The following is a 15,328-nucleotide window of genomic DNA, read 5'->3' on the forward strand; positions in this document are numbered from 1 at the left end:
CGGAGCTACTGGACCAGTGCAAGGTGGGGGGAAGGGGGCGGAGGGGGGGGAGAGAGGCTGTGTGTGTTTGCGAGTAGGTGAGTCTGTGTATGGTGTATGGGTTAGGGGCTCGCTTTGAGATTCTTCGCTGATGAAAACGGGTTGAGAGGGCCGATAACGATTCCGGCCGTCACCATCTGGGTGTTGCCCCCCACACCCACAACGCCATTTCATTCCCCCATCCGCCCTGCCATTCGCACCACCACCACGACAACCTCATAAGGCCTTGGAAGGTCGTCACGGACTCTTTTCGAAACTTCTCTCTAAGTACCAGCGGAGGTTTGGAGCACAGGACGAGCAAAAGGCGCCCGTCAGCGGCGGCAACGTCGATAGGGTCGCGGGAAGGGCTGTCGTACAGCAGGGCAGTGACGGCGCTGCAGCGGCGGCGGCGGCGGCGGCCGGAGGAGATGCGGCCGTAGCGGCAGCGGCAGGAACCGGTGCCGCCGTAGCCCCTGGACCCATGGATGAGGCGGATGTCGTACTCAAAGCACTATCGGTGAGCTCGTACATTGACCGTACGTCGTGCATGCTGTTATCCCAGCTGACAGCCTATCAGCTACAAACCTACAAAATTGCAGACCTGCCAAGTTGTCTGCATTCTTGAAAAATGTCTCTTGTTTGTACGGCAGTAGACGGTTGGAGTGAGCATGTGTGTCCGTTTGTTTAGCAACGTCATCCCGGATCCTTGAACCACTCTTTAACCACCTCTCAACTACCTGTTAACCACCTCTCAACCACCTCTCAACCACCGGGGGGATTTAGTCCTTCGTCTCTTTAGTCCTCCCACCTTTTAGTCCGTCTCCATTCACAGTACTGCCGGTACCGGGTACCGCCGCTCTCCGCGGCCTCACCATGTCGTCCGATCCGGTCCGGCCGGGGGGGAAGGTGGTTGGTGGTTCCGTTCTCCTAACTAACAACCGCCACGTCCCGTAACCGCCAACCGCTTCCGGCATAGGATGATGATGACACAGAGGACCAACAAGCTGCCACAAACTGGTGGGCTAAAATAATGGAGCGAAACAGGCGTTACTTGGAGGTGGGGAAGTGGACTTTGGAGTCTTAGAGTTGGCTTGTTTGTTTCACTTATGTATTATTCAGGCTTTAAGACAACACCCGAGCGGGATTTCTGATTGTTGACCGTGGATTATGTTACAGGATGGTGATAGTGCCCCAGTAAGGGGGCTTAGGTGAACGTTGTTGCTGTTGTATTATAAAGTATCGCAGGTACCTCTTAAGTTGCAACCATGAGAATGCTTTGAATTTTTGAAATTTGAAACTCCCGCTTTTTTTCCTTCCGTGGCTAACCCCGTTTTCCCCCGGCACACACACACACACACACACACACACACACACACACACACAACACTACTGTTCCTCAGGCCAAGGCCAAGGGTATGGCGGACGAGGCAGCGGAGGCCGCTGCCGCTGCCGCCGCTGCTGCTGCCGCTGCAGCGGCCATCAGCGGCAGTTCCCGTACATCCATTACCGCCGGCGGCGGCGACGCTGACGGCGGCGACGCCGCGCCCCTCCAGTTCCCCATGGCTCTCCTTGGCACATTGTACGACAGTCCGCCAGTGACGCCGTCAGCGGCGCCGTCAAGCACCACGGGTCACCGGCGGGGGGCTCCCCCGGGGGCTCCCCCGGGGGCTGCGGGCGGCTGGAGGCCGTACGGAAAGAGGGGTACGACGGCGGCGGCAGTGACGGCGGCGGGCGGAGGCAATATGTTGCCGGTGCCGCCGCCGACGCCTCCGCCAGGCCCCCTGCCCGAAGATTCTCCGCCCAAGATGCCCGTTATGATGCGAATAGGGAAGGGCATCAAGGGGCAGGTGGGGAGCATGTCTCTTATGGGGGTTTAGGGTTTGGGGTTTCAGAAGGTACTCGAAGCGGTGAACCTTGTAACTGCCTTTCCTTGGAAGGTAAGGAAGTTCGCCAAGAAGTAGTATGTATGTATGTATGGCGTAGGAGTCTAGTACTACATTGCGTACTACATTCACGATTATTTTTCCTGTTGGTATTCCTCTTCTTATCACATATCTCTCTCTCTCTCTCTCTCTCTCATACCCTGCTGGTGCATCACAGTCGGGGGGCCTCGGACAGCAATGGTTCCCAATGACTGTCTGTATGTTGTTACAGGGTGGTTACAGGGTGACTGTCTGTTCGACCAAATCCAACGCTTTCCCCTTCCCTTCTTCTCCCTTCCCCTCCCCTCTCCCCTCCCCTCCCCTCTCCCCTCCCCTCCCCTCCCCTCTCCTCTTCCTTCCCCCTCAGCCACTGGGCCCCCTCCCCCCACAATCACGTCACACCCTAAGAATGTCTGGTTTCGGTTTGTCGTTTTGTAGCTACCTTAACCACCAGCAAACAACCACCAACCGAAAATACCGGCACCCAAAACTTGCACAGACACCAGGGTTGTAACATTTTCAACATCTTTTTGTCGTGGTGAGATTTAATTATGAAACACATGTAACAAGTATGCACGCATGGATACACACATACATACACATACACACACATCTTCCCCCTCTCTTCCCCCCTCCCCCGCAGGCAACCCCCGGGCCCCCCTCTGCAGCCCTGGTGGCCACACTCCGAGAGGCGGTCACTGACGCACTGGTGGAGGTGGGGGCGAGCTCCGATGTGAAGGAGGCCGCGGGGGTGCTCACTGAGGGCGGCACCATTGCATACCAGCAGGTATGTGTCTGTCTGTATGACTGTGTGTCTGTCTGTCTGTCTGTCTGTATGACTGTCTGTCTGTCTGTCTGTCTGTATGACTGTCTGTCTGTCTCTGTCTTATTGTCATGCCTGTCTGTCAAGTATGTCATGTCTGCCTGTGAAATATGTCTGTCTGTCTTTCTGTCATGTATGTCTGTCAAGTATGTTTATCTGTCAACTATGTCTGTCAAGTATAACTGTCTGTTTGTATTTCTATGCTTCCGGATTTGGATCTGGATCTGAATCTGGTTCTGGAATTCGTGCAGGTGGGGCCTCACACCTTGGCGGATCTGATCCACATACTGGTGGACATCAAACGGATGAATACCCGCCATCTCCGAGCCCTCATCGGAACCAACGGAAACGGTAACAATAACGGTAACGGTAACGGTTCCGTACTGGTAAATCAGGTCGTCAGCCCCAAGAAGATTGCGCTTCCAACGGTGGCGGAGGGCATCGAGGCATCAGGGAAGGCAGCCCCAGCAGCGGTGACGGCGGTGGCGGTGGCGGCGGCAGCACCACCTTCGGCCGAGTCACAGACGCGCACCGTGACTGCTGGGAGGGCATTACCGGCCTCACCTCGACGAAGTGTGCTTGGGAGTACGGCGGTGGGCAGTAGTGGTGGTGGCGGCGGCGGAGAGCATGTTGGAGGCGTCGCCACTATTGGCGCCCCGACGGCGATTTGGCGGGGGGCCACAGCAGCAGGTACTGCTACTGCTACTGCTGGAGATCCGAATGATGACGGCGGGGGCGCCGCGGGTGCTACTGCTGCCGCTGCTGACGGCGGCTCGACTGCCGCCGCCGCCGCCGCCGCCGCCGCCGCCGCCGCCGCCGCCGCCGCCGGGGATATCACCCCAGAGATGACGGAGGTGACGGTGAACACCAACGGCGGTGCTGATGGCGGTGATGTTGACGGCGGTGGTGGCGGCGGTGGTGGTGGCGGTGAGGATGCCGAGGGTGCTCATGATGGCGGCAGTGGGCGATGAGGATGCACGGCGGCGAATGCAGCGATGATGTACAGGTTTTCGGCCGCCCGAACCCCGNACCTCCCTGNTATGGATGCAGCCACCCTATGTGCCATTCGGGCAACTTTACAGGTACGTACGGCAGGAACGCCGTGTGTACGGCTATATGCCTCACACACAGCTGAACATGAGGTCATCCTAACCAGATACCGCCGTTATGATGGTTATTTGATCCATCAAAAGATGGCGGCCAAGGTTTTGACAAAACATGACACGTACAACAAACCTAAAGATACCTAGATACGTATACATACATACATACATATGTATTATCAAGCGCACAAAAAAAACACATAAAACACATCATTGTTGCGTAAGTTCCCCCTCTTAACCCTAAAAACCCTCACCTTCCCCCCGGGCTCACCCCCAACCCCCAACCCCCAACCCCAGGGCGCGGGCTTGACCCCGGGGGACTTGTCCGGCATGTTGGCATCGCATGGAATGGGACTGGCGATCGACGTACAACCGCACGTACTGGCGCACGTGGCCAAGGTGGATAGTTGGGGTGGTTGGGGTAGTTGGGTTGGTTGGGCCCATTTGCAGCCCCGCTGTGGGTACCTGTGTAGTACTGCTGGGTTCAGCCATGTTCCTGCTCGCCGACTTCTCTCCTGCCACCCGGCCTCAGAAGCTCCAGTACTGTAGTACAGGTCAACTGTAGTACAGGTCAACTTTACAACTCGGGTACGACTGTACACTTCTTGTCGTCTTTAATCCCCCAAACCCCCGTAACCAAACCGTGTTTTTCTCTCCCCTCTCTCCCCTAAAACGCTTTGGACACCAACAAATGATGTTTTTTTTTGCTTTCCTCCTGAGATGATGATGGATGTCAAACCCTTTACGGAATCCCCCGCACCTTCCCCGGTGGGGTGGGGTGGGGTGGGGTGGTTGGGGTGTATCATCGTGTGCAGGTATTGGCGGAGGCGGGTTTTGACACGGAAGCCATCGTCGCCTTCCTCTTTCCCCCTGAAGCTGAGGAGGAGTTGGAGGCGGTTGGTCTGGGTATCAATCTCCCGTTGAGTGACGTACAACTCGAAGCCATGCGGGTTGCGCTACAAAAGGTACGAAGCCATCTTCTCATACACTTTAGCAGGGTATTTCACTCCCCCTCATACAACCCCCTGCGCCCCACCCCCTCAGGGCCCCTGGGACCAATCGCCTCTACCTGCCAACATTGGGGGTGGCGGGGTGTGTTTTGCTTGTTTGACTTCTCGACAGTCAACTCCTCAACTTTATAATACTCCCAACCGCCTTGCTGACTTTGCATCGTGTCGTACCCTGACGTGTTCGTATCTGAGCTCTTCTAGGTTTGTCCTGCTCGGTCACAACTGCCATTAACGACCACCACTAACGATTTCCAACGACTTTTAACCGCAGGCCGGTGTGGATGACGCGCTGGTGGACCTTGTTCGTTCTTGGACGGCTGATATACGAGCTATCCAGGTACGACGTTTCGTACTGATTCGTACTCTGGAGACGAACACCCGACGCAAATCGCATATGTATATGTATATGTGCACACGATGCACTCACATACCAGTTGGGTCCCTCAGCGGCGGGCCCCAGTTTAGTGAAAGGAGTTTCCCTCCCCCCCTCCCATCCCCCCTCCCTCTTCCTGATACACACCCCCCTCCACACACGCCCTCCCCGGTCAGATACTTGTAACCACCACACACAATACACACAACACACAATATACACGCATATTCCCCCCCCATACACACCCACCCACCCACATCCACACCCACCCACACACGCACCCACACAGGCGACTTCTGCCGCCTTGGAGGCGAGCGGCTTCACCCCCCTGGAGGTGCAGCGCTTCATCGCCCCGGCCGCCTCCACTGCCCTCATTGACGCGCTGCGCCGCCGCGGCCTCACCCCCGCCGCCGCCGCCACCCTCCTGAGGCGGGACGGCAGGGGGCTGGCCATGGACCTGTCGCCACAGGTGGGTTGGTGGCGGTTGGGAGTTGGGTGGTTGGGTATATGGTTGCTTGAATGGAGTGTCTGTGTGTCTGTGTGTCTGTGTGTCTGTGTGTCTGTGTGTCTGTGTGTCTGTGTGTCTGTGTGTCTGTGTGTCTGTGTGTCTGTGTGTCTGTGTGTCTGTGTGTCTGTGTGTCTGTGTGTCTGTGTGTCTGTGTGTCTGTGTGTCTGTGTGTCTGTGTGTCTGTGTGTCTGTGTGTCTGTGTGTCTGTGTGTCTGTGTGTCTGTGTGTCTGTGTGTCTGTGTGTCTGTGTGTCTGTGTGTCTGTGTGTCTGTGTGTCTGTGTGTCTGTGTGTCTGTGTGTCTGTGTGTCTGTGTGTCTGTGTGTCTGTGTGTCTGTGTGTCTGTGTGTCTGTGTGTCTGTGTGTCTGTGTGTCTGTGTGTCTGTGTGTCTGTGTGTCTGTGTGTCTGTGTGTCTGTGTGTCTGTGTGTCTGTGTGTCTGTGTGTCTGTGTGTCTGTGTGTCTGTGTGTCTGTGTGTCTGTGTGTCTGTGTGTCTGTGTGTCTGTGTGTCTGTGTGTCTGTGTGTCTGTGTGTCTGTGTGTCTGTGTGTCTGTGTGTCTGTGTGTCTGTGTGTCTGTGTGTCTGTGTGTCTGTGTGTCTGTGTGTCTGTGTGTCTGTGTGTCTGTGTGTCTGTGCATCGATAAACAAGGTTATGTTAGCGCCTTCGCTTTGAAAAATAACATATATAATTCATTAAGATCTGTGTCTGTGTGTGTGTCTGTGTGCGTCTGTGTTTCGCCCGGGGAAGGAAGGGGTTCGTGGGGGAGCTGCACCACCAATCGGCGGCCTGATGCCTGATTTGGTTTCCCCTCCTCTGAGACCGGTGGTCCTGGTGGCCTGAACAGGAGCTCGCTGAGGCGGCGAATGCGATGGCGGCGGCTGGCTTCACGGCCGAGCAAGTGGTCAAGGCCATCGGATCTGATGCCGCTTCCGTACCGCCCCTGGATCCAGGTGGGCTATGTAGGGTTTTAGGGGTTTATGGTGGGGAGAAGGGGTGGGGAAGAGGGTATTGGACGACCTCCCAATATACCATGAGGGGGTCCTGTGTGTGTGTATGTGTATGTGTGTGTGTGTGTGTGTGTGTGCTCGGGGCGGGGGATATGGAAGGGGAGGGCCGGTGGGCGCCGGGGGGGGGGAGAGCACAACTGTGTGTTTGTGTGGCTCTAGGTGTTCCCTTCTCCCCCTTGGGGTTTAACTAGGCCCGCCAGATGAGGCGGAGTGGTCGCCTACGGATGCTGCTGGTGTTGATGAGGTGTGATCCATTCTTCCTTCCCGCTTGCTTGTACCGTGTTTTAATGTTGCCGTACACAATGATCTGTTAGTCCTCATTAGGTTTTCAAATTCCAATTCAAATTCCAATTCCCAAATCCTCGGTACGCATCCGCAGCGGGTCTGGATGTCTGCCGGGAGGCCCTTTTGTCGGACGGCTTTACGGAGGAGGAGCTGGATGAGGTCGTACTAACAGACAACGGTACGGCACTGCAGGACACGATTGGAGCTGCCACGGTGAGTTTTTGACTTACAACAGTGTACTTCAATGAAATTATATAATGCATGGTGGGCACATATGTACGTATGTATGCATGTATAACGAAGTTAACGACACTTTGGTTGTGTGTTAGTTTGTGTAAGTTTGTGTTAGTTGGTGTTAGTTGGTGTTAGTTGGTGTTAGTGGATGGTAGTTGGTGTTGGATTCCCCCTCGGCGGAAGTTCGGGGTTTTGGGTGTCCCCTGTGTGTTTGGCGTTATCTACATCAGGGAGTTGCGCACTCACATAACCACCGTTGTCATCATCGTCATCATTTGCATCGTTGTCATCATCATCAAGATTAGCGCCTCACGTGTGTATGTGTCGTACATGTCGTACATGTTATTGCGAGACAGATGGCGCGTGTAGCTGGCGCGCTGGCACATGGCGGTCTCACCTCCGAAACTATCCGGCGTTTCCTTCGGTACGACATTGTACGAGCTGGACAGTCCCAACTACCGCAACGGGCGCTGCGCGCCATGCATTCTGTAATTTCGATGGCCGTACGACCGGGGGTAAGTGTCATACCGTCGTACCGCATACATAACACTTAATTCCCCTAATCCACCACACCCCAGCACCACCCCCGGTCTCACTCTTCCCCCCAATATCGTGCCCCCCCACCTGCCACTCGTACGGCACCCCCACCCCACCCACTCCACCCCACTTGAAACCCCATGCCCAGGATTTTCAAGGTTCCTGGCCCCCCGAGCGTTTCTTTTCTGATTTCCGGGAATAACATGTTTCAACCCGTACATGTATTCGTACACCCGTACACCCTACATACATACAGGATCCACGATATTTTGATGCGGCTGGTGGTGGTGGTGGTGGTGGTGGCAGCGGGCCGCTGCTACTTCCCGACGGCTCGGGGGTGGCTCCGGATGCCGGGGTGGGAGTGGTGGCACAGGCGAGTGGTGGTTGTGTGGCGGTTGGCGGTTGGCTGTTGGGGGTTGGGGGTTGGGGTGAAAGGCGCCCAATAATAATGTCGAAAGAAGTGATGCACATCCACTGTCTTCCTTTTTTACACCAAATTTGATGTATATGGCCAAAGACGTTACAAAGGCTTGGAGTTGTGAAGCTCGTGAATTATTGTCAACAAAGGAAGTTGAAGAATTTGCCGAAAGGTTAAAAAATTATCACAATCATCTGTGTTGTGTGTGCCTCACACAAACCCCAACCCTCCTCTTGCAGATTGGCGGCGCACTCGTGGACGCCATGTTCAAGCCCGCACAGATCAGAGCCTTCCTGATGCCCCCGGGGGGGGAGGGGGGAGAGAAAGAGGGGGGAGATCGCGACGCGGCGGCGGCGGCGGCGGAGCCATCATCACCTCCTGGCCTTGACCCGCTAGGGCACAGCACCCTTGGCGGCGGCGGCGGCGGAGGGGGGCAGCGGCGGCGGCAGTTCCTAAACCCCAGAGATGTTGTCGTATTTAGATCTGTACTGATGGCATCAGGCTTTACGACACAAGATCTCATGGAAATTGTACGACAGGATGGACGAGGATTGGATCCAGATTCAGAACCGGAGCTGGCGGCCAAGGCGGTGGCGGCCTTGGTGGCGGCGGGGTTCAGGTGAGCGTGTGTGCGATAAAAAAACTCTTTAGTAACAAGTATGTTTTGAAAAATCATAAATACGTTACTCAGGCTACTCAGGTGTACATCTGACCAAAACGTATGTATGTATGTGCGTGTGTGTATTGGGGGAATGTGGGTTTCAATTAATGGCGGGTTTTAGATTGACAGGAAAAAGGGAACGGCGGATGGGTGGGGTGCAATCGGAGGGAAGGTGGTTGGTTTTTGCACAAACCGTTAACTAACCTGGCCCAACCGTTAGTACCCACGGGGGTTGGGGGGAATGATAGAGTCGGGTTTACAGGAGACCCCCCATCATTTTCCGACAATCACATTCTTTCACATTCAATCGCCCCAACGGAATAATGCAACCGTCCAACCACCCAACCGCCAACCGCCCAACCAGGGGTCACGAGATTCAGCTTTTTTTGCAGCTTAGAGATCCCGCCGTCGCCATGACGCCGTCAGAGGCGGCTGCCGCACGTACGGCACTTGTGACGGGGGGTTTTAGTGCCGTACAACTGGAGGAGTTGCTGCGGCGCGACGGGCTGGGGCTGGCTTCGGATCCGGAACCGGATCCGTACGTTATGTCGCAGGTGGCTGTCGTACTGGCGGGGGCTGGCTTTCCCACCTTCCATATATGTCAGTATTTGGCTCCCGCTATGCCGCTGGTGCCGTTGAAAGTCCTGGCTGTGGGCCGGTAGGTCGGGTCGGCTGGTTGGGATTCGGCTCTGGATTCAAATTTAGGTTTTAAATGATAGTGATTTACCTTGGGTTGTTTATCCTTGTGGTTGTTATTTTTTGAAAAACATTTCTTCAGGCGGTTTGTTATAAGAAGGATTGTAATCCTTAGAAGTAGTAAATCGAGGGAAGGGGGTTTTGGAGCTGACTTAGCGGGAAACACCAGATCAGGCTCATCTTGAGGATAGAGGGGGGCGGGCTAGCAAAGCAAGTTGACTCCCCCTTTCCTGAACTAAGAAAACGCTGCGTTCAAGCTCCGTTGCCTGATTTGGAAATTGAAAAGAGATATTCTCATATAGGTTTCCTAAGATTCCGAATTTCGCGGAAATCCTTTTTTTCCTTTTTTTGTTGGGCGATATTTCATAACAGCATTTCCGGCTTATTATTTATGTACTGTCACACACACACACATATACACACACACACACACATACACAAACGTGTACACACACGTACAGGTATTTTGGCCACAGTGTCAGCGGGAAGCTCCGGTCGACGGTGTCCGTACGGTCCGTCGGCCCCGGCGTCCATCCCTGGGCTGTCGTCAGTACGACAGAGGACGGCCGCTTGCTTCCGGAAGCTGACGTCAGCGATGACGAGGAGGACAGAATGGCGGCAGAGGCAGCGGCGGCCGCCGCCGCGGCGGAGGCGGCGGCAGAGCGTGTCCGTCGGCAGCGGGAGGCAGCGGCGGAGGCTCCGGGCGCAGAAGCCCTGCCGCCTGGGTATGAAGCAGCGGCGGTGGCGGCAGCGGCAGCAGCGGATCTGACTGGCGGCGAGCTTACCGCCCGCAGCGACACGGTGGCGGCGGCGGATTGGCTGACGCTGCCGCCATCCGTACTGCAAGCAATGCGAGAGGCAGTGGAACGACGTTGCAAGGGCCTCAACATGAAGCAGTTACGGCAGCTTGCGTTGCAGATGGCGGACACCACCGCCACCGCCGCCACCGTCGCCTCCAGCGGCGGCGGCGGCGGCTCCTGGCTCCCTCTCGACGCCGAGGTGACGTCCCAGGTTGTTCGCGCTCTCTCCGCCGAGGGCTTCTCGACGGATCAGATCCGGCGGTTCTTCATGCAGCCGGCGCTGGCTGCCGTGGTGGAGGGGGGCTGCAGTGAGGCGGAGCTGTTTGACCACATACCTCCCGCGCTGATGTTCCTTGTACGTGCTCTCCTCAAGGTGGGTCGGTGGGTCGGTGGGTCGGTGGGTCGGTGGGTCGGTGGGTCGGTGGGTCGGTGTGGGCGGTGGGTACAGGGATGGCAGTGTCCTTGGTAGCGCTAGTGCAACTGGAGGTGGTGGCGGGGAAATAAGCATTGAGGGGGATTTGAACTGCTCACCTAGCACAACCTGGAAAAGAGAAAGAGAACGGATGAAAGAAAAAGCCGCTGTTGCTTTGGTGAATTAATGTGTTATGTTGTGTTGCATAATGTGTTTTCCTTTTAGATTTACAGTATCTTCTCCCCCCCGTCTTTTCCCCTCTTCCCACGCCACCGTTCCTTCTCCCCGTCTCCTTCGTCCCCCCCTCAAGCTCCCTCACCTGCCCCCCACCCCTAACTTCCCAGGCCTCCGGGTTCACTGACCAGCACATGTCCAACATGTTGTCTGCGGACCGCCGCCGACTGGACCCGGATTGGGACGTGGAGAGCGGCTGCATGATGGTGGCGGCCCTGGCGAGAGCCGGGTTCTCTCCGCAGCTGATTCGGTTGCTGCTGACCACTGGTGGGAGCCCCAAAAGGGGGGGGCCGGGGGGTAGAAAGGTTCTGGAAAGTACGACAGTAAACAGTACGACTGCCGACTGAGTGGTTCCAGTTAGATGTCAGGTAGTGGTTTCGGAGCCTGCATTGGTCCGTTCCCGTCACTTTCCCACAACCCGCGAACGCGCGAAATCTCTTTTTCTTTTCTTATTTTGTGGTCCCCTCTTTCGCCCGGATGAGGAGGAGGAGGAGGAAGGATATCTCCCACCCTTCGCTACGCTCCCTAACCTGCCCCAACCTACCGTCCCATGGGTCACAGGTCCTCCAGTCGGCGCCCTGACTCCCAACGAGCTTGGAACCATCAATGAAGCATTGCTGGTATGTATGTACATATGTACGGCAGGGAGGGATTTATGGGGCTACAGCCTCTGCACGGGTGTCTAGGGGCAAGCCATTTCCTCCCCGTGTACAAACCCACCGGCTGCCCCTTAACTGCCTAACTGACCAGCCCTCGACCAACAAACCTCCAACCCCCAACCAACCCATCAACTAACATTCCAACCAACATGATGTATCAGAATCAATAAATTCCGATATCGCAAATCCGTTATCCTGTGTGTTCACCGTATTTCACCCTGGTGGTTGTCGCGGCGGGTGGTTGCTGTATTTGGCCCCGATGTTCACCCATATAGGAGGCGGGTTACTCACGTCGGCAGCTTCGTCTAGTCCTTCGGTCCGATCATTCTGGGCCCGGGCGCCATGTGGATTCAACCACCCTGGCGCAGATGGCAACTGCTCTGTCACATGTGGGTAGTTGGGAGTTGGTTGGGTGGCGGTTGGCGGTTTGGGGTCGTTGGGGAAGTGTTTGGGGGAGGGGTATTGGGAGGGGTAGCGCGGGACAACTTGGATTCCATTTGGGGGTTGGGAGGGGTTGGCAGGTAGCAGGTGGCGGTGTGTTTCAACATCCATGGCCGGCTATGATGAAGGGAAATGGTGGTGGTGGTGGTGGTGGTGGCGATGGTGGTGGTGGTGGTGGTGGTGGTACCATCAGATAATATGGTGGCGCCATCCGTGAGTAACTTTGTGATGTGCCGAAGCAGCTACCTCCAGTGTAGTCATCAGCGACGTGTGTCGTTAGACCCTTTCCAACGGAAAAAAAACCCTAAGTTGTATTGTTTATATTGCTGGAATCTCGAAGTGTATGTGGAATGGAAACGTGATGGCGAAGTCTGTTTAGTGATACCAGTGTAGGGTTCGTACTGTACTGCAACTCCACTTAACAGCTACATGAACTAATTCACCATCCCGCCTTCTTCCCCCTCCTCCCTGTACACACACTACACGCACACAGGCGGGTTGTACGGCAGGGCAGCTGTGTCAGTTCCTGGGCCCTCCGCCCGCCGCGTTCACCAAACCCGTGCCACTGCCGCTTCTCTCGCCCCTCCTCGCGCTTATTAATGGGGCCCCCCAAGCCCTATCTTCCACCACCTCCACCACCTCCACCACCACCTCCGCCGTCGCCGTCACCAACCTCTCCCTGGCCGCGTCCTCCTCCGTCCCCCTCATCACCTCCACCGCCTCCACCGCGACCCTCCCCAGCACCAACACCCCCCTCACCATCTCCTCGAGCCTCCCCGCCTCGCTCTCCTCCATGCCAAGCAGCAATGGTGGCGGCGGCACCACCACCGCTGCTGGCATCACTGCCGTACTCGACAGCCGCAGCGTCATGGACATCCGAAACGTGGCGGCTAGCTGCGGGTTTAGCAGCCGTGTTTTAGCGGATATGATCCGTCCGGACGGTCGGGGGCTACAACGTCATGCAGACCCACGGGTCATTGAGCGTGTGGGACTGCACATGGTGAATCAGGGTTTTACGACAGCGCAGGTGTACCGCTTTTTACTGCCAAACGGAGGTTGCGAGTATGGCCAGCTGGATCCACCTACTGCAGCTGCCGTACGTGCCGTACTATTGGCAGCGGGATTTTCAATTGCTGACCTTAAGGTGGGCTGAGGGGCAAGGTGTGTGTGGTGTGGGAGGTGGGGGGGGAGACAGGGGAAAAGGGGGGTTGGGATTTTTGGATGCATTCCAAGGCGATGTGTTTCGGTGTGCAGTGTGTGGGGCCGGCCTCCCGTCTTTTACCGCCTGGTACGATCTCTTAGGGTTTTCTGGAAGGTCCTAGTTTATTTTACCCTCCCTGGCCCTCACTCCCGTCTCCCTCCCCCATCGTGTCCTCAAACAGACTCTCTTAACTAACAACGGTACAACCATAACCACAACCGCCTCCGCCGCGACCTTGGCGGCAGTGGCCTACACCCTGGCGGCGTCGGGCGCCACCGCCGACCAAATACGGCACCTCCTGCGCCCGCCGCCGGGTGCCGTACCCGCGCCGCCACCTCAATCACCAAAATCTGGCGGCGGCGGTGGTTCTTCTCCCGCCGCCGCCGCCGCCGCCGCCGCCGACAGCGTGTCCAGTCTCGCGGTGGCGATCCTGAAGGGCCTCATGTCGGCTGGGTACGAAGATCATCAGCTGGATCTGATTTTGCGTAAGGACGGTACGGCACTTCGAGCCGACGTAGGGCCCTTGAGGCTGGCCCAGGTAAATATCGGCCCAAGTAATCCGGGGCTCAACCCCCAAATGAACATCAACATCAACATTAACATTAACATCAATCCGACTTGAGTACCTCCCAGCGGAACCCCCCCATGGGGGCTCTGGGGGGTGTCGAATAGTTGTCCCCATGTCCACATCCCCATGTCCACATCCCCATGTCCACATCCCCATGTCCACATCCCCATGTCCACATCCCCATGTCCACATCCCCATGTCCACATCCCCATGTCCACATCCCCATGTCCACATCCCCATGTCCACATCCCCATGTCCACATTCCCCCCCCACTGCTGCTGCCCCATTCACCCAACGTGAAGCTGTCCAAGGTTCTAAACCCTGGTTCCGTCGCTGCTAACAAGCCGTGTCCTGCCTAGTTTGTGTGTTAATTCTCTAGTTTTATGTTCTGTATTTGCCACTGATGCTGTTTTCTCTGGCTTCTGCGGCGGTTATGGTGGTTGCCAGATGGTGGCGGCTCTGGCGGCTGCGGAGATTCCGGCAGCAACCATCCGGTTGTTTGTCAGGTTGGTAATGGTTGGGGCGGGTGGTTGGTGGTCGTTAACGCGGTGATTGGTGGTCGTTAACGCGGTGGTTGGTGGATGTGTCTTCAGCCCAACTTGCTTGCTCGTGAACACCCCGCCCTACCCACCCATCCGGGATCCCACCAGACAACCGTACAACTCGAAATTTCCGAAAAGCCGTAACTCCGAAACCATCACCCGCCTCATTCCCCAAGCCGTATCTGAACCTCTCTCCCCCTCTCCCCCAACCCCTACATAGCTCCCACCCCCCCAACCCAATGCCTTTTGCACCCCTTCTCTCAGGCCTCTGGGTGGTGTCCAGCCGGCTGTGGCGCTCAGTCTGCGAGCAGCACTTGAGCAATGTCCCGGGTTCGACTCCGAACGTGTGCAGGCAGCTTTTAGTCCGGAGTTATATGAGTTGGGACCGTCTGTAGGTAAGCGGTAGGCTGTCAGTCTTCTAGGAACAAGCGGGGAATCAGTTCCGGGTGGGGGGCCCCCCCTGGATCATACATCATCGTATCTGGCCGTTGTGGCCCCTCTAGACAGGTGCATGGGTGGGCCCCCCCTATAAAACCCTAAAACCCTGACTCCCCCCTAAACCCGCAAACTAACCCCCGCAGAGCCATCCACCTTGGCCGACATCGCCAACGCCCTCAGTACGGCTGGCGTCAGTGCTGACGTCATCAGGCAGCTTCTCAGCCTTCCCCCGGGCTTGGGATCCGGATTTGGACCGGGAACCAACATCTCCAACCTCCTAACCGTCGCCTCCGCTGCCGCCACCGCCGCCGCCGGGGGTGGAGAGGCCGCCACTGCCGCCCCCGCCGCTGCACCAGCGGCGGAGGGGTCCGTGGCGGCGGCTCCGTCGCCCGTACAGCCGCCGGCGTCACCCTCGGGGCCGCTGCTCCGGGGCCGTGCA

The 15,328-nt window shown here is 56.9% G+C and overlaps 2 protein-coding genes across 2 annotated transcripts in view; both read left to right on the forward strand.

The window, feature by feature from the left end:
• The window catches only part of VOLCADRAFT_92556 (uncharacterized protein), a gene marked incomplete at both ends in the record, with an annotated part of 16,295 nt that extends 4,569 nt beyond the window's left edge, over positions 1 to 11,726 (forward strand). Inside the window, 19 exons of the mRNA XM_002951865.1 lie at positions 263 to 535; positions 995 to 1,075; positions 1,419 to 1,865; positions 2,584 to 2,727; positions 3,015 to 3,453; positions 3,814 to 3,845; positions 4,164 to 4,265; positions 4,682 to 4,831; positions 4,911 to 4,958; positions 5,148 to 5,213; positions 5,539 to 5,718; positions 6,601 to 6,706; positions 7,143 to 7,261; positions 8,076 to 8,174; positions 8,477 to 8,856; positions 9,263 to 9,556; positions 10,056 to 10,767; positions 11,151 to 11,307; positions 11,602 to 11,726. Coding sequence (XP_002951911.1) covers positions 263 to 535; positions 995 to 1,075; positions 1,419 to 1,865; positions 2,584 to 2,727; positions 3,015 to 3,453; positions 3,814 to 3,845; positions 4,164 to 4,265; positions 4,682 to 4,831; positions 4,911 to 4,958; positions 5,148 to 5,213; positions 5,539 to 5,718; positions 6,601 to 6,706; positions 7,143 to 7,261; positions 8,076 to 8,174; positions 8,477 to 8,856; positions 9,263 to 9,556; positions 10,056 to 10,767; positions 11,151 to 11,307; positions 11,602 to 11,726 — 3,954 coding nt within the window. The remainder of the gene's footprint in view (positions 1 to 262; positions 536 to 994; positions 1,076 to 1,418; positions 1,866 to 2,583; positions 2,728 to 3,014; positions 3,454 to 3,813; positions 3,846 to 4,163; positions 4,266 to 4,681; positions 4,832 to 4,910; positions 4,959 to 5,147; positions 5,214 to 5,538; positions 5,719 to 6,600; positions 6,707 to 7,142; positions 7,262 to 8,075; positions 8,175 to 8,476; positions 8,857 to 9,262; positions 9,557 to 10,055; positions 10,768 to 11,150; positions 11,308 to 11,601) is intronic.
• Positions 11,727 to 12,272: 546 nt separating this feature from the next.
• VOLCADRAFT_92557 (uncharacterized protein) overlaps positions 12,273 to 15,328 on the forward strand; it is a gene marked incomplete at both ends in the record, with an annotated part of 12,773 nt that continues 9,717 nt past the window's right edge. The window contains 6 exons of the mRNA XM_002951866.1: positions 12,273 to 12,353; positions 12,634 to 13,284; positions 13,523 to 13,879; positions 14,357 to 14,415; positions 14,716 to 14,846; positions 15,033 to 15,280. Coding sequence (XP_002951912.1) covers positions 12,273 to 12,353; positions 12,634 to 13,284; positions 13,523 to 13,879; positions 14,357 to 14,415; positions 14,716 to 14,846; positions 15,033 to 15,280 — 1,527 coding nt within the window. The remainder of the gene's footprint in view (positions 12,354 to 12,633; positions 13,285 to 13,522; positions 13,880 to 14,356; positions 14,416 to 14,715; positions 14,847 to 15,032; positions 15,281 to 15,328) is intronic.

This window comes from Volvox carteri (genome assembly GCF_000143455.1).
Source record: "Volvox carteri f. nagariensis unplaced genomic scaffold VOLCAscaffold_26, whole genome shotgun sequence".
NCBI classification, from domain to species: domain Eukaryota; kingdom Viridiplantae; phylum Chlorophyta; class Chlorophyceae; order Chlamydomonadales; family Volvocaceae; genus Volvox; species Volvox carteri.